This window comes from Lissotriton vulgaris, chromosome 5 (genome assembly GCF_964263255.1).
Source record: "Lissotriton vulgaris chromosome 5, aLisVul1.2, whole genome shotgun sequence".
Lineage (NCBI taxonomy): Eukaryota > Metazoa > Chordata > Amphibia > Caudata > Salamandridae > Lissotriton > Lissotriton vulgaris.
The window spans coordinates 1,710,742,732-1,710,766,442 of NC_141693.1; the positions used below are offsets into that span (position 1 = coordinate 1,710,742,732).

At 46.6% G+C, this 23,711-nt stretch overlaps 1 protein-coding gene across 1 annotated transcript in view; it reads left to right on the plus strand.

Moving 5' to 3' along the window:
- Positions 1-23,711, plus strand: part of CCDC43 (coiled-coil domain containing 43) — a 123,982-nt gene that overhangs the window by 96,446 nt on the left and 3,825 nt on the right. The window contains exon 3 of the mRNA XM_086923890.1: positions 8,232-8,367. Within this exon, the coding sequence (XP_086780016.1) occupies positions 8,232-8,367 (136 nt within the window). The remainder of the gene's footprint in view (positions 1-8,231; positions 8,368-23,711) is intronic.

The window sequence follows — 23,711 nt, forward strand, 5'->3', positions numbered from 1 at the left end:
TTCCTCACAGAAACCTGGATGAACGCTTCCTCAGCGCCCAACATCGCCTCCTCAGCGCCCAACATCGCCATCGCCATCCCGGACCGATACAAGATCACCCGAAGGGACCGCGTCAACCAGACTGGAGGAGGCATCGCCATCATACACAAGAACACCATCCGCATCACGACCAGCTCCGTCGACACCTTCACCACCGCCAAAACACCTCCACTTCCAGATACACACCGACCCTAAGACCACACTCAGAGGCACCCTCATCTACAGACCCCCGGGACCACGCACACAATTCAACGAAGACATCACAGACTTCATCAGCCAGCACGCCCTCCCCTCTGCTGACTACATCCTCCTAGGGGACCTCAACTTCCACCTGGAGAACAAGGACAGCAGCACCACCACCCTGCTGGACAACCTCGCCAACCTCGGTCTCCAGCAACTGGTGAACAACCCCCCACCCACTACGCCAGCCACACGCTGGACCCAGTCTTCTCCTCCAGCAAGTACATCTCCTTCAGCCACTCCACCGGACTTCATAGGACTGACCACATCTGCGTCCACTTCAGATTCAGAAAAAACACGACTCACCACCACCCGCAACAGGCTCCTCGCAGGAACTGGAACAAGATCACCACCGACCAGCTCACCACCTCCCTCAGCCAGAACCCTCCCGCCAGCTCAACGGACCCCAACGTAGCAGCCAACAACCTCACACAATGGATCACCAACTGCGCAGACGACCTCGCACCACTGAAGACCCCTCCCAGCAAACACAGCAGCAAGAAAGCCTCTTGGTTCACCGACGAACTTAAGAACTCCAAGAAGAACTGCTGCACCCTCGAGAAAACCTGGCGCAACAACCAAACCACATACAACATGACTGCCCTCAAGCACGCCACCCGCAAACACCACCAGCTGATCCGCACCACCAAGAAGACCGCATTCAAAGAGCGACTGGACAACAACGCCTACAACAGCAAGGAACTCTTCAGCATCGTCAAATAGCTCTCCAACCCCAACGCCGGGAACAACGACATCACTCCCTCGCAAGACCTCTGCGACTCTCTCGCCTCGTTCTTCCACCGTAAGATTGCCGAAATACACAACAGCTTCGGCGCAACAACCACGCACCCAACCACCGAACCTACGCCCCCAACCACCACCCTCTGCGCCTGGACCCCGGTCAGCACTGAAGACACCACCCTCACGATTAACACCATCCACTCCGGATCCCCAACCGACCCCTGCCCCCATCACGTCTTCAACAAGGCCGACTCCATCATCGCACCCCATCTCCGGGACATCATCAACGCCTCCTTCAACACCGCCACATTCCCAGAAAGCTGGAAGCACGCCGAGCTCAGCGCCCTCCTGAAGAAACCAACAGCGGACCCCACCGACCTCAAGAACCTCCGCCCCATCTCGCTCCTCCCTTTTCCTGCCAAAGTCATTGAGAAGACCGTCAACAGACAGCTTGCCGCCTTCCTCGAGACGAACGGATCCCTCGACCACTCGCAATCCGGCTTCCGCGCCAACCACAGCACCGAGACCGCCCTCATCGCAGCCACTGACGACATCAGATCCCTGCTCGACAACTGGGAAACAGCGGCCCTCATCCTCCTGGACCTCTGCTCAGCGTTCGACACTGTCTGCCACCGCACCCTAGTGCAACGCCTCAGCAACATCGGAATCCACAAGAGAAGGCACTGGAGTGGATCATCTCGTTCCTCGCCGGAAGAACCCAGAGAGTCCGCCTCCCCCCATTCAGATCCAAGGCCACCAAAGTCACCTGTGGCGTACCACAGGGATCATCGTCTACATTAGTCCCCTCGCAGCCATCGCACACAAACACAACCTCAACATCGTCTCCTACGTCGACGACACACAGCTGATCCTCTCCCTCACCAACAACCCAGCCACCGCCAGAGCCAGCCTACACGAAGGGATGAAAGACGTCGCCGAGTGGATAAAAAAAAAACAGCCGCCTGAAACTAAGCTCAGACAAGACGGAAGTTCTCATCCTAGGATCATCTCCCTCCGCCTGGGACGACACCTGGTGGCCGCCTGCCCTGGGCACCACTCCGAAGCCAATGGACCACGCACGTAACCTGGGCTTCATCCTGGATTCCTCCCTCTCGATGACCAGACAAGTCAACGCTGTCTTATCATCGTGCTTCAACACCCTGCGCATGCTCCGAAAGATCTTCCGATGGATCCCCACTGAAACCAGGAAGACGGAACCCAGGCGCTCGTCACCAGCCGACTGGACTACGGAAACACCCTTTACGACGTTTCGAACCTTAAACAATAATGGTTCATCCTCAGGACAAGAAATAATTGCCTAGTTAGTTCACAATCATAGTTGTCCCCACGGGGGAGTGAAGCTGAAAAGGATTCCAGCACAGACCCCAGATAGGGGCTGTCTCCGGGTAGGTGAATCCAATTCTATATATCACGGATCGGTGGGAAAGATACCCTTGTTTGTATATCAGAAAAATAGAGGAGCAGGTACGCAATGGGGGTCCTTGCTGGCGTGCAAAGTCAACACTGCGTCGACCTGAAATGCACTAAATGCATAGCTGACACGAATCTTACATGCATATGTGTATAAATGTGGATTGTCTGTTTTATGATTTACAATATCCAGATGACCTATTGTTGCCTGCTAATTTCTTTCCCCTTGTTTGTGTTCCTCTAGTGTGTTAGTCAGACATCGGCTGGTGTCCTGCTTCTATCACACTCCTGTGTTTTATTGTTTCATGATTGCTTCTATTAAGATAATAAATTGTCCGGCTGGACATTTCTTAAGAAAAATATAGTTCCATTTGGTCTATATTTATTTTCCCCAAAATCTTCTTGTTGTCTAAGGACCACTGTCTTTTCAAATAAAAAATTAAAAATTAAAAATTAGCTAATGCTCGAAGAGCCAGGTCTTGAGAAGTTTTCTGAAGGTGAGTAGGTCTTGGGTCTGCCGTATGTGGGTAGGGAGGGTGTTTGATGTTTTGGCGGCGAGGTAGAAGGATCTGCCGCCGGCGGTTGTTCGTTGGACGCGGAGGACAGCGGCGAGGGCGAGGCTGGCGGAGCGGAGCTAGCGGGTGGGGGTGTAGAAGCTGAGTCTGCTGTTCGGGAAGGCTGGTCCGGCGTTGTGGAGTGCTTTGTGTGCGTGGGTGAGGAGCTTGAAGGTGATCCTCTTGTCGACTGGGAGCCAGTGTAGGTCTCTCAGGTGGGGGGGTGATGTGGCTGCGGCGGGGGGCGTTGACGATCAGTCGGGCAGAGGCGTTTTGGATGCGTTGTAGTCGACGTAGGTGTTTGTCTGGAATTCCTGCGTAGAGTATGTTGACGTAATCCAGTCTGCTGCTGATGAGGGCCTGTCACCGTTCTTCTTGTTTCGGTGGGTATCCATTTGTAGATCCTGCTGAGCATGCGGAGGGTGTTGTAGCAGAGGAGGAGACGGCGTTGACCTGTTTAGACATGGAGAGGGAGGAGTATAGGATGAATCCTAGGTTGCGTGCATGGTCGGTGGGTGTTGGTGCTGCTCCCAGTGTGGTTGGCCACCAGGAGTCATCCCAGGCTGAGGGGGTGGGTCTGAGGATGAGTACCTCCGTCTTGTCCGAGTTCAGCTTCAGACGGGTGCTCCTCATCCAGTCGTCGACGGTCTTCATTCCCTCGTGGAGGTTGTTTTTGGAGGTGTGTGGGTCCTTGGTGAGGGAGAGGATGAGTTGGGTGTCGTCGGCGTAAGAGATTATGTTGAGGTCGTGATGGCGGGCCACTTGTGCGAGGGGGGCCATGTAGATGTTGAACAGTGTCTGGCTGAGGGATGAGCCCTGGGGGACGGCGCTGATGATTTTGGTGGCTTCGGATCGGAAGGGTGGGAGGTGGACGCTCTGGGTTCTGCCGGAGAGGAAGGACGTGGTCCAGCCAAGGGCCTTCTCTTGGATTCCGGCTTCTAAGAGGCGTGTCTTTAGAGTGCAATGGCAGACCGTGTCTAAGGCGGCCGACCGGTCCAGGAGGATGAGGGCTGATGTTTCGCTGTTGTCTAGTTGGCTCCTGATGTCGTCTGTGGCAGCAATGAGGGCTGTCTTGGTGCTGTGGTTTCGTCTGAATCCGGACTGGGAAGGGTCCAAGATGTTATCTTCCAGGTGGCGGGCCAACTGTCTGTTGACGATTTTCTCGATGACCTTTGCCGGGAATGGAAGCAGGGAGATGGGCTGGAAGTTCTTGAGGTCCTTGGGGTCCGCCTTGGGCTTCTTGAGGAGGGCGTTTATTTCGGCGTGTTTCCAGCTATCCGGGAATGTCGCTGTTTCGAAGGAGATGTTGATGACCTTCCGTAGTTGGGATGCGATGGCTGCATCTGCTTTGTTGAATACGTGGTGTGGGCACGGGTCTGACGGAGATCCTGAGTGGATGGAGTTCATGACCTTGCATGTCTCGTCGTTGACGTTGGACCAGGAGGTCAGGTGGATGACGCTGTTCACAGGGGAGGTGGAGTCTGGCGTAGTCGGGCGGTCGTGGTGTTAAAGCTGTCGTGGATGTCAGCGATCTTGCGGTGGAAGAAGGTGGCTAGTGAGTCGCACAGTTCTTGAGAGGGTGGGATGTCTTTGGTGTTGGCGCCTAGGTTGGAGAATTCCTTTACGATGCTAAAGAGCTCTTTGCTGTCGTGTGCGTTGTTATCCAGGCGGTCTTTGAAGGAGGATCTTTTGGCTGAATTGACGAGGTGGTGATGTCTTCGGGTGGCGCCCTTTTGGGCTGCGTGGTTGTGCGGTGTGCGTTCGTGGAGCCATATTTTCTCCAGTTTCCGGCATGCTCGCTTGGAGGTATGGAGTTCGTTGGTAAACCAGGTGGCTCTCCTGCTGTGCTGATGTGGTTGTAGGAGGGTTCCTTCAGCGGGGCGAGGATGTTGGCGCAGTCGTCGATCCACTGTCTGAGGTTGCGGGCTGCGGCGTCTGGGTTGGTGGGGTAGATGGGTGGGTTCTGGGCGAGGGTGGTGATTAGCCGGTCTTTGGTGACTTTGCTCCAGCAGCGTTGAGGCAGCTGTTTGATCTTGTGGTGCGTGGTTGGTTTCTTGAAGGTTAAATGGATGCAGCGGTGGTCGGTCCAGTGGAGATCGGTGGTGTGGTTGAAGGCGACGTGGGTGCCTGTGGAGAAGACGGAGTCCAACATGTGGCCGGCGGTGTGGGTGGTTGCGGTAACGAATTGTCTGAAGTCGAGGTTGGTGAGGTTGTCGATCAGGGTGGCGGAGTTGGTGTCTTTCTCGAGGTGGAAGTTTGAGGGTGTCGCCTGCGTGGGTGGTGACCTTGAGGGTGGACTTGTGGACGATGGCTATTCCTCCTCCGGTTTTGTTGGTTCGATCCCTGCGCCGTCCGGGATGGCAATGGCGATGTCTGGCGCGGAGGAGTCGTTCCAGCAGGTCTCGGTCAGGAAGGCCACGTCTGGGGCGGAGGCGTCGAGTAGATCCCAGAGCTCGACGGCGTGTTTGCGTGCGGTGCGGGTGTTGAGGAGTATGCAGCGGAGGTGGTTAGGTCCAGTCCTTGGAGGTTTGGTGGTTCTGTCACAGGGGTTCTGGCGTGGTCCAGGAGCAGGGGTTAGCCAATGGGCGGGCCGCAGGGGCAGCAGCGGCGGGAAAGCGGCCTGTGGGCAGGGGGGGCGAGGGAAAGAAAAGGAATGGACAGCAGGAACAAGGGTCTGGCACAAGGGCTGGTGCAGCTGCAGCGGGGGGAGCGACCTACCTGTCAATCTGCCTGCCAGCACCCGCCTGCCCTCCTTTATTTGTCCATGTTGCCCTCACAATACTTCTTTCCCTAAATTGTCCGTGTTGGCCCCGCACCCACCAAAACGAGAAAAGCCCAGTGATGTGGACACCTCTGGTCGTGTCATAATACTTTTTTTCCCTCCACATCCTCCGTTGTCAGTCTTGCCCTTCCGCCTCCGTGTTTCTTCTCCTTCCTTACCGCAGCAATAAAACAGACCAGCATTGGCCAAGCCAATAGGTTTTGCCTATGCAAGAGCTACTGACTTTGGCAGTGTTTTTTAGCCAGGTTGTACACCAGTGTGGCTGCTGTTCAGTATGGCTAAAGGTTTGTGGCAAAGAGGCAGTCGTCTAGAGTGGAATAGATTGGGGTATCGTAGAGTGGCATAGTGTTGTGGAGTGGACTGAAGGGGTGTAGAGTGGTCAGGAGGAGCGCAGAGTGTTGTGGCATACAGTGTTGTACAGTGGTGTAGAGAAGAATGACGTGGGAAACATCCTTTAGGACGAAGCCGTAATCACGCTGTGCTTTCACAATGCCAGCAATAGAACGAACGTGTGGTCAGCACACATTCGTTCGGCACGCACATCGTTACAACAACTTGCATTAGAGGGGGCGCATTGGAGAAATGGTTTAGGATTTAAAGTCCAACACCTTCCCTACTGTTGCACAGATTGGAGTTTGAATAGTAAATGATCCTATTCCAAAGTCCAGTGCCCATCTATGACAAGTCATTGTAACGACTTGCGTGCTGAATGAAAGCATACTAATGATTTGTTGTTCTGATGATGCAGTGTCATAGTGGAGTGCTGCAGCGTTCCTCCATCTCTGTGTCTACATTAGCTTTGCTCCGTCTATTAAAAGTTGCATCAGCTTCTCTCTCATCCCACTGCAGTACCATTCAAACACACCCCAAGGGGACTCCTCCTTATCATCCTTGAGAAGCCTGCAGCAGAATAGCCTCACTGTCCTGTTGCCATACAGCAACACACCACCCCTGTTCCTTAAATCTTGTGTGTCGTCACTGCTCCTTAGGTCCCCAACAGTGGGCAAACGTCAGGAGTCCCCACCGGGGCCCAGGCAAAAGCAGTGACCCTAGGAACATTTGAATGCTCACCCCTTCATTTTCTTCAGATATATGCACCTTCATCGCTCTTGCTGCCTTTGTCTTGCATGCTTCTTCACCCCCTTTGCTGTTCCTGCTTTGCAAGCTCCTTTATCTCCCTTCCATCTCTGCTTGGCCTTGTGTATTCTTTCCTCCCCCTTCCTTCTCCTGCCTATATTCACCCTCACCTTGATTCCTGCTTTGCATTATCCATTCACTGATATTCCTACTTGTTCCTTTATCCACTTTAATACAGCTACCTTTAAAGATTTCATTATTTCCATTGCTGCTGCGATTTCCTTATATAGTCCATCTTATTTGCTTCCCAAACCCTTCTCTCCTGTGTTCACATATTTGCATAGTTTATTTTGCATTTTTCTCACCATTCAACATTCTCCCCTGTCGTCTCCCTGTTCCTATGTACTACGTGCTCTCCTATCCCTCCTCCTCCTTTGCCCTTCTATCCTCGTCTAATTCTTTCCTGTATTGTACCGTTGTCCTGTCCCTCATACATGATTACTTATTGTTCCCACTTGCTAATCCATTATGCGTACTTCTCTCCTAGTTTAGTATTCTGTTGCACTGGTCTTTTGTTTTATCAACATGCTAATCATCCTTCCTGTTTTTACTACCATCCTCTGCTCCATCGTTGAGCTTACTCCCTTAGTCTTATCTAAGCCTCTCTGTCCAATATGCTAGAATTCCTCATAACCAGTACCTGCCTCTTTGCAGATTCTTCCTACGTGCTGGTATCTTCCCCAAACCATTGTATGTGCTCCTCTCACTTCTACATATTCCTCTTATGATTCCTCCCCTAACTTTAATCGTGCATGCCCCACACTCACCTCCTTGCTCCCTTGTCAAAAATGCGTCCTTGCACCTTAGATTAGTTACTACCTTCAACTCATTCCTTCTCGATCCGAATTGGTCTTTAAGCAACTTCATGCCCCTTTTTTCTCTCCTATAAATAATTGATCATTTTCGTGTTTTTCTGTGCTACTCTCAACATTTTCTTTCATTAACATGTTATCTGTTACCTAATGAACAACCACTTTTGTTCAGGTCTTAATTCATCCAATAAGTAGTCATTCATATTGCGAACAATTTGCAGAAGTTTGAGTGCTTAACCCCATTTGGTATTGATCCTTTAATTAAGTGTGTGTTTGTGTGTGTGTGTGTGTGTGTGTGTGTGTGTGTGTGTGTGTGTGTGTGTGTGTGTGTGTGTGTGTGTTTGTGTTTTTGAGCTACACCAATCAGGAATTATATCTGACTTGAAGCTCGTGCATACTAGCTGGGGTAAAAACTGGATTATTGAATTCCTGCAAACCTTTGCTATGGTCACCTTTTGGGATTTGCTTTAATCAAACCAATCTTCTTTTACCTAGATGAGATCAAAGCGATTGCAAGCATGATGGAGAAGCAGGCCCAGATTGTGGTGAAACCGAAGGAAATTTCAGAGGAAGAGAAACAGAGGAAGGCTGCTGTCTTGGCACAGTATGCCAACATAACTGATGAAGAGGAATATCCTTTCTCCTACAATACAACAGTGAATATAATGGAATATATTTTATTAATATATAACCTATTGTGCGATCTATGATTTTGTATGGTAACATACTTTAGATGGCTCTAGCAAAAGAATACACTGCCATTGCACAGATGTTCCTCTGGATACTAGAGTAAAATTAGAATAAGAACTTGCGTCCTGATTTATATATTGGCAGTAAGTATACTTGGTTAGACATACCGCTAGCATGAAAGTCCACTCTCCTGATTTAAATGTGGGCGGACCTTGAGTTTTGCCCTAGCAGAGACTACTGTCTCTGCCATGGCCAAACTTCTCCGACGGCCATGGGAAGTAAGGGCCATCAGAGAAATGGCTACATTCAGTCATTTTGTACTGTTTCTAACCACCAGGTAAAAACCTAGTTAATTGTATTATATAACTGGTGATAATGCTTTATTCACCTCCTTCCCATCACCATCTGCCTCATAGTCTATTCTAGAATCTGGCTTTTACGCGACATATTTCTTAAGCAGATTCTACTTGTTATTTAATAGCTGGCACTCCCTGCTCTAGATCCTAGACTAGATGTATGGACTATACAGAGACATCGCCAGTAGATACATCCTGAATTTCCACGGTCTCCCTACATGTCCCTTTTCAATCTTCTGGGCGAGGCATCTTGACCTACAGCTTCTGTCTGCCCTTCATCCCCACAGAGTGTTGAGGATTTGGTTCACTTGCCTGAGCTGCCAAGTTAAAGTAGTACTGGCAATGAGAATCAACGCTACTGGGTTAGTATGCAAATGCTTTCATCTGGGTCTTTCCAGAGGTGCCATCTGCCAAGCATTCAGGACCTTAAAACTCGGTCCTCTGCACCCAAAGAGAAACAAAGGTGGAAGAGGCATTGGGCCTTTAACTGTGATGAAGGCACACATTTTTGCCACCTTGTTTCATATATATCGCAACATTTAGTCTCTCCACCAGGACTTACAATTGGGGGTGATATCCACACTGCAATCGTGGGGTAATGCCTACAGCCTCACAGATTAGTTTCATTATTTCATTCTTAAAATTTTCACCCTGATCACTCTGTACACCGTTGCTCCACTCTGTGCAATAAGTTTCTTCAGTAACAATTTTGTCACAGTAATTGTTTCACATCTGCGCGTTGGGTGGGTCTCCACACATTTGGAAAACATGCACATCAATCCAGACATATCGGTAATCCCTGCAGAGGTAACTCTATGAAATAAACCTACAGTTTAAAAAATGGTTAGTAAACGAATGGGGAAGGATTCATTGTGACCCCAGTTCCTTTCTCAACGTTATTCTTTTGGCACACCAATTATTGCGAACAATCGTCTTCTGCACATTTTTAGACACGTATCATTCCACCATAATCTCTGCAAACTGGTTGTTTGAGCATGAAACAATTGAACAATTTGTGTTAATGTAAAATGCAGTAACATCACTCCCTTCTCAGGGTCCACCCTCACCGTCTTTTTGTTGTGCCTATAACTGAGACAAATAAGGGCCCGCAAGGAGCATTTGAGTCTGACTCGCTGGGGGTCGTCTAAAGGAGTGGGGCCATCCTTCAGCCTGCTAGGGCCTTCCGGTGGCACTTAGGAGCGAGCGAAGGTAGACTTGGAGACACACTGCCATATTGAACTTGGAACACTTTGTTAGAGCCCCTTGCAGGTTGGAGCCAGGTAGCGTTTGCTTTGCGTGGCCCTTGGGGTTTTGCCCCATACCATGGCATGGGTAAACAGCGGCTGAAAAGTGGACTGACCCCACACCAGCCCTGCCGTGGCTCTTCTGCAGGAGTGGGGAAGTGGACTAAACTTATCTGCACTACGAGCAGGTGTTGTGCCACAGGGGACATAGCGGCTGGCCCGGAGAGCTGAGGTGCTCCCTCCACTTGACCTCCATGCTCCTCCCCGCCCCCATGCAACAGGGAAGCAGTGTGCAGGAGGTGAGACAGATTAATATTATTATTGCAATTTGTAGAGCACAAACAGCTACCTCCGACGGTGGTGTCCCGGCGCGGACAGCGATTGCTAGGGGAAAGGTACCAGGTGGGGGAGGGCTCTAAGGCAGGCTAAATAGCCAGGTCTTAAGAGACTTCCTAAAAAGGGGTTCTGAGTTAGCCTTGCGGAGGTGCTCCGGCATGGAGTTCCAGAGAGTGGCGGTTTTAAAAGCATATGAGGGACCGCCTAGTCTTGCTTTTTTTAAACGTGGAATAGCTAGGAGTCTCTGATGATTCGAACACAAAGTTCTGTTTTTGGTGTATTTGGATAGTCTTATTTTTAAGTATTTGGGGCCATTGTCATTGTTGGATCCATAGGCGAGGGTCAGAGCCTTGAACTGGATCCTCTTTTTAACAGGCAGCCAATGTAGGCTGCGCAGATGTAGGGAGATGTGATGGCGAAGTGGGGCGTTTCTTATAAGCCTAGCGGCTGCATTTTGACATGAGGATGCAGCGCCGAATTGCACACTCCAGTTAATCCTGTGACTCCTCACCCATACTGCCAGTAGACCGTTGCTTGGTCTACCTGGGCAGCGCTTTCTGTTCTGGCTACTTGGATGACTTGCCTGCCCCAGGAGTCAAGGTATCACGCTGCATGGAGCACAGCTGATTCTCCCTAACCTTTCTGAATCCAGTCTTCTATGCTCATAGCATAAGAGTGGACGTGATCTGGGTTGTTTTTTCTGAACTCCAGCGACCTTGGGCCCCTGGATAGGAGTGGCCTGCTTGTGCCATGGCGTGTAATGACATGCCATAGAACGAGCAGTACGCTCCTACCCAGGCTGGAGGGTGCCAAAAGCTGGTCTGCCCGGCGACTTTTTCTCAAGCACCAATCATGCATTACCCTCGTAATCTGCTCCAATGCCTGCTGCACCAGCTCCACTATTGGGGAGGAACATGCAGGAATCTCGACCCACTTGTTCAGAGACATGCAACAATCAGGGAAACTATCTTCTTCGAAGGGCACCTCAAGGTCTCCTCCCTCTCCATTGATGCCAGGTAAGTTAGACTCAGTACTGGAGGCAATTGAGAAGTCACACATTTGCCTTGAATCTAAAATCGGTGCAGTAGGCACAGAGTGTGTGGACCTGGCGTTTATCCTCCAAACATGGATCAAAGCCTTCATCCCTTTGCAGGTGCTGACCTTCTTCTCAATATTAAGGGCTCACAAATTCACAGGCCGTCATCCTTACCCGGGCTCTGCGCCAAGATCTCTTCTGGCTAAGCCGCTGCATTCCAAAGACTGAAATGCAATCCTACACTAAACTCGGCAAGCGGGTCCCATGAAGCTTGACAGTCACCAAATCATACTGTTTCTGGAATACAGAGTGGCAGTTCAGCATGCGTTGTTCATTTGGGTGAAGCACAGGTTGCGCAAACTGGGTCTAAAGTATGTGCTCCTATTGCCATCAAAACTCTGTATCGTAGCCAAGAACACGTCGCTCTTCTCCTAAAACCCGGTTGCGGCTTGAGACTAGAAAGAACTGTTTTCTCTGCAGTACTTAGGAGCCGGTAGTCTGTTGGGAGCGGTTTTCCTGCGGGTGCAAGCGGAGGAGGGCCAGTAAGCCCCAGGTTGATTGGGTGTAGGTCATGGTCCCATCAGGGGGTCAGGTGAAGGAGAGCCAACAATTTGTCTTAGCCGCTGTAGCAACCTTCCATGCAAGCTCCAGAGACAATGAAGTTGGACCAAATAGTCTTGTCTAGTGAGGTGGCATCTATAACCTCCCAACTGCCAATTGCTGATTCTGGGGAGGTCCACCAGCTGTCCATCCCCAGACAGCAGATCAACTATTACGACTCACCCCCATGTATCCCATGTGCCATAACGATATCATTGCGCTCATCCCCCCTTAACGCAGAGGCACAAGTGACGCACATCCTATGCCTGAAAATGCCCCTCTCCACACACATGATGCCGGGTGCTACTGGCTTGGTGGGGGCCCACTCCTCACTAGAATATGATACTAGGCAAGTACATACAACATCACACTACTCATCACCCTTTGACAAGCTGACCTTTGTTTATTTGTGTATGCTCACTTTACAATTAGGCGCTTAGCCTCAGACTCTACTGCTTTAGAACCAGGAGCAGTATTTTGCTACAGAAGCCACAATGAACACCTCACCCCTATCAAAGGTTTTAGTTCTGTTTTTTCAAATTTGGAAGGGGAGCAGTTTGTTCTCTGCCCCTCAACGTTCTGGTGTCCATGGTTCAAAGTAGGGGATGGGTACTTGCATCTCCTAAACCTGCTGGAGGGCTGGTGAAATAGCTACATCAATAGGCTCTCAGGACAACCTTGTGGATGCCTTAGTTAAAATGCCCCAGAGATAGCAATCTGCAGCTTTAGCTCTTCCACTAATTGTACTATAGTAATGTTTAATAGTAAAGGGATATGACCAGCTAGCAAGTGCTACTTTGTCTACTCCTACTTAAAGCACAGAGGTACACACATTGCCCCATTGCATGAGACCCATTTCATGAGACCCATTTCACGGGCAAAAGACCTTGCAGCTTTAGAGGAGATGACCGGGTCAAGTGTACTCTATTTCCTTCTCAGCCTTAGGACGAGGGTGTGTTTCGGGTTGGGACCATATTTCGGCTATCTGCTCCTGTGATGGACAGGAGGGACGATATGTTTTGCTGCAAGGACTCCTAGATGGTTCTTCAGCGGTGCTTGGATGCATTTACGCCCCAAACACTGATCAGGTTTCCTTCTTAGCCTTGTTGTCTCTACAATTAGCACAATGGGTGCACCTGCCCTGGATCCTGGCGGAGGATTTTAATTGTTCACTAGACACAATCCTTGAAAGATCGGTTCCTCCCTCCAACAAGCCTGTACTTCCCACAATGCCAAGGACCTTGTACACTGGTTTAAACATTGGAATCTCCTTGACATATGGTGACATAATTTTCCCAAACCGAGGGTCTACTCCTAATCTTCCCCTCGTCGTCTTCATATGCATTTAGATCAAATATTATGTTCCTCCGACTCAGGCCCTCATATAAACCATGCTGATTACTTTAGTGGCAGCACCTCCTATCATAACCCGCTTAAGGTGGTAATGAGCTGAGGCTGCTCGTACTCGCCAGTCCCACCTTGCACATGCAGACGACAATTCTAGAGGGCCATGCCTTACGCGCCTCCGTTCAGAAATAGGTTGCTCAATATTTTAAGCTAAATCAGGGCTCTGCCTCCTCTGATGCAGTTGAATGGGAAGCCTTTGAAGTATCTGTCAGAGGTCATTGCATAGGAGCGGTACATGGTGTGCACCGGACACTTGAAATCAAAGAGATTGAGGATTCCCTTTTGGCTCTGGAGAAGGAACACGCGGTCCATTGCGTCCCTTTTCGCCCTCTTGTGGTGGCCTGTACTCAACATGAAGAGCTCCTTTAGCGACTGGGCTGTCTGTCTTGTGGCATACATAGCGAGCGCACAGGCTGAAGCAGACAAATCGGTGCTCTTCTGGCCTGGTAGTTCGACAGCAACAAACTCAGCAACCAATGACTACTAAGCATGTTGCAAGAAAAACACAAGGCCATGTCTCTATTCCTTCAGTTAGCATTAATATTAGCACTGAGATCCAGTAGCATTACGAAACTTGGGGTGGGAGGGGTGCCTGCAAAGTACATGAAGGACATCTCCCCCCCCCCCCCCCCGCCCCCCCCCCCCCCCCCACCCGGAGCACGGAACCCCTGCACTGCACGAGCTGGCTATTGTTACGCCATTGCTGAGATCCATCATGCACATTTGGAGAGCAGCAGTGCCTCCATTTGCATTGAAGGGTGCCGGGTTATTATTTCCTGGGTGGAGGCCGAGAGCACTCTACTCTGCCGTGAAGGCACTAGTAAGTAAAAAAATTATAAAGCGTGTGAATGCCGAGGCGTCTTGCTGCTAAAAAAAGATGTGGCGTGTTTTGACCAGGCGCAGTGACGGAGATTATTTGGGGGGAAATAGCAAGTCTCTGGAAATACTCACTTTCAATACAAGGGTTAAGACCGCCCTCCTCGCTCATCTGTTTACCCAAACAGAAAACTTTTTTATCTAAAAAAAAAAAAAGAACAAAAAAACTATTTAATTAAGAGGAGGCTTGCTGCATCTAATAGAAAACTCTTTCCCGTTTGAAAACCCATTGGAGGGATCAACACCCATGACTGCTCCTCCTGAGTCTGCTGATACATCCCTTTACGAATCTGCTTCATGCCCCCTCTTATTTGCAATTTGTGACGGGTTTCAAAAGCCCTTTATGAGGCAGAACGTGTTTTCCGAGTCATGAAAGAACTTTTGTTCATGGTCCTACACCATTTTGTGGTTCTAACCCCTGTGTTTTCGTGAGTTTGCGACCACAAAATGGTTGTGTGCATCTGGTTCCCTAGTTTTCAAACCTGGATCGCCCAAAAAATCTCATAGGAACCTACATACTCATAGTTACTAAAACAGCATTCTGCTTCTGCAAGGGGTGAAATGACCCAATTTCTATTAAAAGCCAGTAATGAGATCCGCGTGCAAACAAAATCCTTGATCACTGAAAAACTTCAACATTTCAATCCGATTTATCACCACTAAACAGTCAGAAAAAAGTGACATCATTGAAATGGTACTAGTTTTAAAAAGAGACATCTGTCATTGCAAAGCCTCTGAAATTCAGTGACAAAATTATGATTAAAGCATGCTATGGTTACAATTAAGAACTAAAAACATACTACATTGGCCACATATGCTTAAATATGCACCGTCCAGGGAAACCTAGATTTTGGATGTTTATAGGCTGTAAAAGAAAACAGCCACTTGGGATAGCTTTTAGAAGTCATGCACATGCATAATACAAAGTGCTAGCAAGATTCAAAATAAGCAAAGGGTAGACTGCCAAATTAACGGACCATGGCTTCGCCTCACCTGGTCAGATGTAGCATTGAAATAAGAATTTTAGCATTCCTTGCTTCAAGTAAAGGGTTTTTATTCATGTAATTGAATGGAAGAAAGAACATGTGATGGATAGAAACTGCAGATAGGCCCTAATGCGCAGGTCCAAGGCTCTTCTTGTGGGTAGAATGCAAGAAGACCCTGAGAGTTTAAGTACAATATTCTCAAGTAAAACTGCTGACTGTTCAGGCTTTAGTGGGCTTTAAGCAGATATAAAATGAGATTGCTCATTAATACAGAGTGGTATGTAAGATTTCAGTTTTGCAATCTTCATTGTTGCACCCTTTCTCACCATCCTCGATTGCATCAAGCGGATAACCAAAGGCAACACCTTTGTTTTCACAGACACGTTGGATGATGCACTGACTCAAATTAATCGGAATCTACAAAATTATTATGACAAGAATTATGGCTATTTGTATTTAAAAAATCTTCATTCCAGAGTTCCCAAATGTCCTTGATAAACAAGATCATATGCCACTCAGGCTGAAATAAAAGCCACTTAGAATTTCATGTTATTTTCCCACAGTGTTGATCTGTTTCTAAATGTCGAGGGAGGTGTTGGGAAGATGAGTGCCACATTTTTACCATACTGTAGCACAAACTCTCCAATGCACTACTGTCTCACCCTATACTTATCTCAATATATCCTCTACCTCCACTTTGACTCATTCTAAACCTAATTCTACTGCTATGATATCTCAAAAACCCTTTCTACATTCTTCCCTTATGTATCCCTCCTTTGACTTATCCCAAACCTCATTTTACTACTCTTATATCCTTAATTAATTTTTAGACACTCTTCCCTCCTCCATCTCCCCTTTTAACTATCCCAAACCTTATCTTCTACTATGATCTCCGAAATAACACTTTGTAGACTATTCCCTCCCTTTATTATCCTATTGAATTACTAGACTTGAATTCCACTGCTCAAATTAACTCATTTCCCTATACTAATCTTTCTTGGGCTCCAGAGTAGCGTTCTACTTACTGAAAAGCGATTTGATGCCTCGTCAGGGCAGCGTTATATAAATACAATTACAAACCTCTTACATGACTCTCCACACCTGTCCCAAGTCGCTAACCCCTCCCTTTGGCTGTGAGGATGTAAAGTAAAACCGTTCTGTTCTGCACAAACATACACTTCTGGGGATCAAACTGACTGGTGTTAAACATAAGTAAATGGTTGTGGCATTGACTGCTTTTTTCAGAATCTGAGCATATGCCTGGTCTCCTGAAGGCCTATCCTACCCCATAGTTGGGGAAGAACATGGGAAAGATCTGTTTGTTTTCGAGACCTCCCGGCGCACCTGTTGCTGTTGAAGAGGGTGAATATTAGAATGTTAGCTACAAGGACCTCATAGCATACCTAACCTCATACTTGGCGTAGCTAGTAATGGACTTGCTAGCTGCAGATGAAATTTGCATTGATATCTGCATTTGTGAAACAACAAGCCATTGAGAAGACTTTGTTAAGAAGGGGTTACTTCTTGATGCATGGTCTTTAAAACATTGTCACTTTCACTTAGGCCTACAAAGACACTCCAGTTAGTAGTTTCTTGATGGTCACAGAACTGCCTCCTTTGAAATTCAGCAAGATGAATTTGAAGATTAAGCAGTTTATAGCAACCCGCACATTCCAGCAGTCATGCCCAGGGCAGAACAGATAAGGCAAGATTTTTTTAAATTTTTTTTGAGTGGCACTCTTAGCAAAGGCACAACCCCAGAACATCAGCAGGCAAATGTGTGCAGATCTAGCATGAAGAAAGATTATTTGTTTATCAAGTAAGGGTTGTTCTCATACACAGAGTGTTGACTCCGTTAAAGGACAGTTGCAGCATGGCTTGCTTTTCCCACAACTCCCCATTCCACCGCAATGACATTTCCCACAATGAGAGAAAGGCTGAGGATATGAGTGATGATAGCAGTTCAAGTATCCGGGAAATGGCAGGTTACCTGAGATGGAGGTGGATGTATCAATACAAGACCGTGGAGGGGTAGATGAGGAGAGCGTTCTTTGGATATCTGGCCCACTGACAGTAGGCAATGCAGCAACAGGAGCTGTTCCAGTGGGTCGCCCTTGTCACTGGACGGATGCAGGTTCAGAGGGAAATAACAGAGGGCAGGTGTCTGCAGGAGTTACGGCACGCTTGCACTCGGTAGAGCAGTCCACAACACTGTGATGAGCCCGCACGTCACCCCAGTTTCCGAGCTGACAGGGAGTGGCAAGACTTCATACGAACCATCAGGTGAGACAGCTTGAATCTTAAGAAATCGCAAATTATTTTTATGGAATATTTGAGAGGAGCATCATCATCCTTCAATTGCAAGTCTAAATTAGCAGCTGAGATGGGTGGGTTTCAAGGTAACATTATAGGATGTACAAAGCAAACACAAGGAGATGATGGATGGAGCGTTTAAACTTTTCAGACACTCTCCCCCAGTCACAGATCTGGATTGAATCATTCATCTTTCTATAGCTCACTTCGCCACCCCATTTCAGACCCAGCTGTATGCAAATCAGTCTTGACACTGTCCCTCATGGGACTAGTCCAGCCCCAACTGCCAAGCCAGGTCTGCCCTGGACCTGAAACAAGCGTCCTGGGACCGATTTCGGGGTAAAACCCCTCATCAACCAGGCTAGCTTGAATCAAGTGGCAAAGTGAGCAAGGGGCCCACGTCTGGGCATACCATTACATTATAGGGTGTAATATAACAATCTCATAGGGGCCCAGTCTTGGTCTCTAACTTGTCCCTGATGGCCACTGAGATAATGGTAAAGCATCATACCATTTCAGTTGACTTTCAGAACAGACCTTTTCTATCTTGTTTGTAAGCACATAATTGTTGCTTTCTACTTTTCCTGCTGACTCAGGGTGATTGGCACCATGAAAGTGTTGGTTGATCTTAAAAGGTGCGCAACGCTTCTGTACTACTGATGAAATGAAATATGTTTCTTGGTTGCTCGAGTGGCGAATTCAGATTTCGAGATCAGCAATAAAGTCTTGACGTTGGTGCTAAGCCTCAGTCCTGGCATCTGCTCATGCACAAGAATAAGTTTCAACCACCACGAAAATTTGCAAACAATTAGGAGTACATGAGAATAAAAGGCATATTTGGGCATCTGGATGATTCCATTTGGAGGTGAACAATGGTGCTAAGAGAAGGTGGGTGAGCAGTAGGGTGTGGTCTAGATCGCTTTCCCAGCGTTACCGAACTGGCAGATGAAAAAGGAGTGGTAATACTTCCAGGCGATTGAAAGAAGAAGGGTGCATAACAATTGGGTGCAACTCAACAAATCATGCCATCCCTACCAACATATGCAGCTTCCTTCTACAACCCTGCAAGGTTGTGAAGAGGACATTTCTTTGAGATCACGCACAGATCTCCACACTTCTTCCAGGTTCCCTGTGCACTTCTGTTTGATGCAATATTGTTTCTCAATTTTGGAGGTTTGCTCCTATAGAAGAGACCGATTAGTGAAAGTGAGTTTGAAAAACAAATTGGATTGTACAATGTACATAGCAGCCTCATTGGTTTGCAACAAGGCAGCTTGTCTAGCCTCCTTACTAGTGGGCATTAGAGATGCCGGGTTCAGGCTGGGGCATCGGCAAGGGTAAGATGAGTTGCAAACAACAAAATTTGATATCGGGACAGCATGGGGTGGAAAGGCGTTGTGTTACAATGGTGAGAAGAGCATTGGCATCGTGGGGAACAGCAACCATCAGGGTGGAGCTCAATGCAATATGCTCAGATGCTTCAGTAAGGTGGGCCGAGCAGCTACAGAGACTTAGAGGGAGCCCAGCTGTGACTGAGTCCAAAGCAGACCAATCATATACTGTGGGCCTTTCCCAGTCCCCATGATTTGGAACCAGTACTCCAAGGGCAAATCCATAGTGTTCATGACAGTACAGAGTATATGGTTTAATATAATCAGGGAGGCCCTAAGCAGGCTCAAAGAGAAGGGTTTGTTTCATCTGCCAAACACTTCTCTAGACCACTGCAAATGTTCGGCACTATCTTTTGTGATGGCATGTACCATGGTATCCACTATAGTCTCTACAGTGCCTAGACATAAATAACCAAGAAAGTTTGTACCTGGGAGACAGTCACTGGAAGGGGCAACTTGTGAATGGCTTCCATTCCCTTGGACGGGCCGTGCTGTCCGGCAGAGATTTCCTGCTCAAAATAATGCACCCCAGGGAGGCAAATTAGCATTTTCTCCTTTGAAGCATTATACCCCTTCCTAGCCAAATGAGTGAGGAGGGAGACTGAGTCAGCTTTGCAGTGATCTAAAATTAGAGGACAACAATAAATCCTGCACCAAAGTAGAGACCATTATAAGGCTAAGTGTTCAAATCTTTCTCTAAAGCTTGGCAAAAGATCAGCGGAGACTCAGTAAATCCTTGAGGGAGTCTCGGCTACGAAAGTTGGAGTTAACTGAATGCAGATGCTGCACGAATCAGCACACCTCAGTATTTCCAGCCTTCAGGAAGAAAAGGAATATTACATAGGCATTAGCACAGATATTTAGCCATTACCGCATTATTTATAATAGGTTGTCAGTATGTTTCCAGCAGAGAAGCTAGCCCTTTGTTGTATGCAGTATTGCTAGGCCTTTAGTGCGCTTTAAACAGATATAAAAAATAAATTGCAAATGTTAATGCAAACAGGGTTTTAAATTATTGGCTCTTACCATTACGCTGTGTAATGTAAGTTTGACACCATGTACATTTAGGCAAACTAATAAATGCTTATACTCGTACATTATTTTCTATATGTCTAGTAGCAACTGCATTCTGCTGAGGCTCTGCAGCAGTGCACCGGGGCTAAATTAAATAATAGAATATATAATTTAAAACTATCCTTGTATCGAAGTCTTCAGAACCATGTTATAAGGCTCTAAATGAAAAGTTGATAACATCTACTAATGAACTTTCTGATGTAAAATGTTGTCTTGAAGTCGACTGACATTTTTCAAGGTTCAAATATAAAAATGAAAATCTAATTCAAAATAGAGTTGACATAATTGGTTCTGCTCTTCTCTGCTGCAAGCAACTGTAGTCTGTGTTCATTTAACCATTGTTTTGGAGGGGGAAAGTGCAGGTACACCTATATAAAAATCTTATTTTCTCATGGTTCTTCATACAAGAACCATTCCATTGGGAAGTAGGTTCTTTATTTCATGTTAGGCCATTAGGGTACACCAAAAGCAGGTCTTGGTGGGCTCCATTCTCCCTCCATCTGTTCCGGTTTCCTAGCTTCCGCTCTAGATAACACACCAACATTTTATTACATCATTCATTCTTTGCATTCCAGACACCAGTCAGATATACTGGGAATGGGGAACACGCAGTATACTGTAATACACCACGCTATTTAAGTTACTTTTGGAGATAATACATGTAAATGAAAAAAGTGTAGTTCTGAAATCCATCTTTCTTGGACTCTTCTTCCCTTTTACTCTCCTATGTGATGCAGAGTGCCAGCGTAGAGCAGCTACCAGACGCCACTGGCATGCTCACAGTATATTATTTTTAAGAATCCCAGTTTTCCGTTTTTACTGATTTTTACAAATAAATACAGACAAAAAAATGTTTTTCCTGCCTTTATTTTTAAGAGGGGAAAAATACTGAAAATGGTTTCCTGTGAGAGACTCTCCATGCTGTTTTCATGAATTCCAGGCAAAAGCTGAGCAGATATGCAACACTGGAAGTTACAAAACAGGATGAGATTTTCTTAAATACAGGCGTGTGTTAGCATATATTTGTAGTTCAACACTAATATGTACCTCTGTGTGTTTTGTTTTGTTATATGCTGTTGCTTAGTATGCTAAAACGTAACAGGCAACCACACATGAGTGCAAGTCTAAGAGTTAAATAGATGCAGAAATATACCATTTTTTGACAAAGTTTATTCTCAGAATACTATAGATATGGCCAAATACTAATAAGATGGCCAAAAAATAAATATGGATAAATACAGACGTAAATGATAAAACAGGCATTGGCATAGCCAATAGGTCTTGCCTTTGAAAACTTGTAAGTGTTTAGTTATCCAGCACAATATCCTTGGTGCAACAACATCAACTGTTGCATGGCTAAACACTTATAAGGTCCCAAAGGCGAGACCTATTGGCTAAGCCAATGCTTGTTTATATTTATATACACATATAATGTATTGTTCGCAGTAATTATGCTGTCTGTTATGCAATGTGGCCTTATTGGAGGATTTATTTTATTTTTTGTTTACTCACTATTGTGAAGGGGAAGGTTTGCAGCAACACCTGTGTGAGGTTAGCATTGAGTGCCACAGGTTTGTGTAGCGTGTTTGGTTTGCGAATGTGTGTTTTTGGAAGGTGAACGGATGCGAGAGGCGAGCAGCGAGTGGTCAAGAAGTGAGGCGCCCACTGGGCTCTGAATGCTTGTATTTGGTTTCTAAATAGTTTACCAGAGTTCTTCATTACAGCAGGGTGCATCATGAAGGACACTCTTCAAAGGAGAAGGCTGTGTGGCTGTGAAGTAGGGGACGGCCTCCGTCAGGTCAGACAGAACAGTTCTTGTACAGGTATTTTAAAGTCACCTTCTGGGAGGGAAGATTCACTGAGCAGGTCATGGATAGCTGACGCCAAGCAGGGGTGGTTTTGAGCGCCAGGAGTGCTTTGAAGTTGAGATCGCTGTCCATATGGAATCCAAGAAACAAGGCACTGGTAACAAAGTTCGGGTTCAGTTACGTCGGTGTGAGAAGCTGGCACTGGTGAGAAGTCTGAGGAACAGTCCCCGGCAGCGGTGGGCAGTTTGAGCAGCTTGCACTGCCTGGCAGTGTAGGGAGCAGACACAGAGCTGCTGTGAGGATGAGAACTGGTGCCAGGGGACAGTTTTACAAGCGATTAACAATGATCAGACCCAGAAAGGAACTTTGAGAAGTTGGCACTTAAGCAAAATACTTAGGCCAATTTTGATTGCCACCAATTCACGCTGATGCAGCGCCCTTCCAGAAATAATTCCTAAAGACATGTCAACTCTCCCTGAAGTATAATTTCTAGCATACTCTGAAACAGTGGGGCCCATAACACTGCGAATCACTCTTGAACACTTATTCTTTACTTCATGGATCGGTGAAAATCAATGGAAAAGCTGCTGTATCGAAGTGGAGTGTCTAAAAACTAATTGGCATATTTATACTATTTACACCTGCAGTTTTTAGATATTTTACCATGGTTTTATAAAATAAGACATTTTATTAGACACACTACCTTTGAGTTCGATAGATCTGCTAGTAAGAAATTTAGGCGTAGGAAAACTCAAGAACAGCTTGATTCTCTATCTAATTTTTATTAATAGCAAATTTAGCATGTCTAAAATCATTCACTTTTATTTATTTTATTTCAGAAAATTCAACATTTAAAATATAAGGATTCAGATTTAGGACAGTTAAATCATTTAATTTAGAAAAATCCAAGAAGAGACATTTTCATTATTTTAATAGATCAGATATTAGCAAAAGACAGATAGTTCCCAAACTATTCACCTATTCTCCTAACATCCCTAGCTAAAGTCTCAGATAAAGTGCATTTCCCTGTAAAAGAAAACCGTGTTAGGCAGATTTCTTACATCTCAGGAAAATCGGCAAACCGGCAGCATCTCAGGAGGAAATGGAAGGAAGCGATCCCCTTCCTTAAAATCGGCACTTTTTATACCTTTTTCACTAGCTCTATCTAACTAATATTGTATCTTTCAACTTCAATGTGAGTTCTGATTGGACAGTTTAGCGGTGGATGAACAGCATCTCGTCATCGAAACTTAGGTTTCCTTCCGTCCACAATTTTTCTAAGGGGTCTATTATTTTACTCGGTGTCCAGCCTAGTCCGTTCTCCATTCGCAACGTCCTTTAACTTTTCCTCGTTCTATACCACTGTGCTCATCACTTGGCAGGCATCTGCACTTCCAGTACAGAACAACCTTGAACTTTACTCAGTCCGGGCTCAAGCTGCTCGCATTCAATTTTTCACACATGCGCAGTTCTTTTGTGGCCACAATTATCGAGTGACTCCATTTTCTCTTAGGCCTCACGATACAAGAATGGGAACTACCATGAAAACAAATACAAACAAACGTTAATTTAAATCATTTAACCCTTCTGTTTACCTCCGCCCTTACTAAGGTTTTCCCAATTAGTATTTACTTAGCAAATAGCTACATTTAAGCGCAATATACTTACTCTATCTTCACGTTTTTGCACAAAGACACACAAACAAAAGCACATTTAGGCCGCATTCCATTGAATTAAAAGCTGCTTATTAGTTTTAACTTTACGAAATTACATAATTAGTTAATTTTGATTGCAACACAAGCAAGATTAATTTCCCACTTGTATTTGTGTAGAGGTATTTCTTATTCTATGTTGGTTA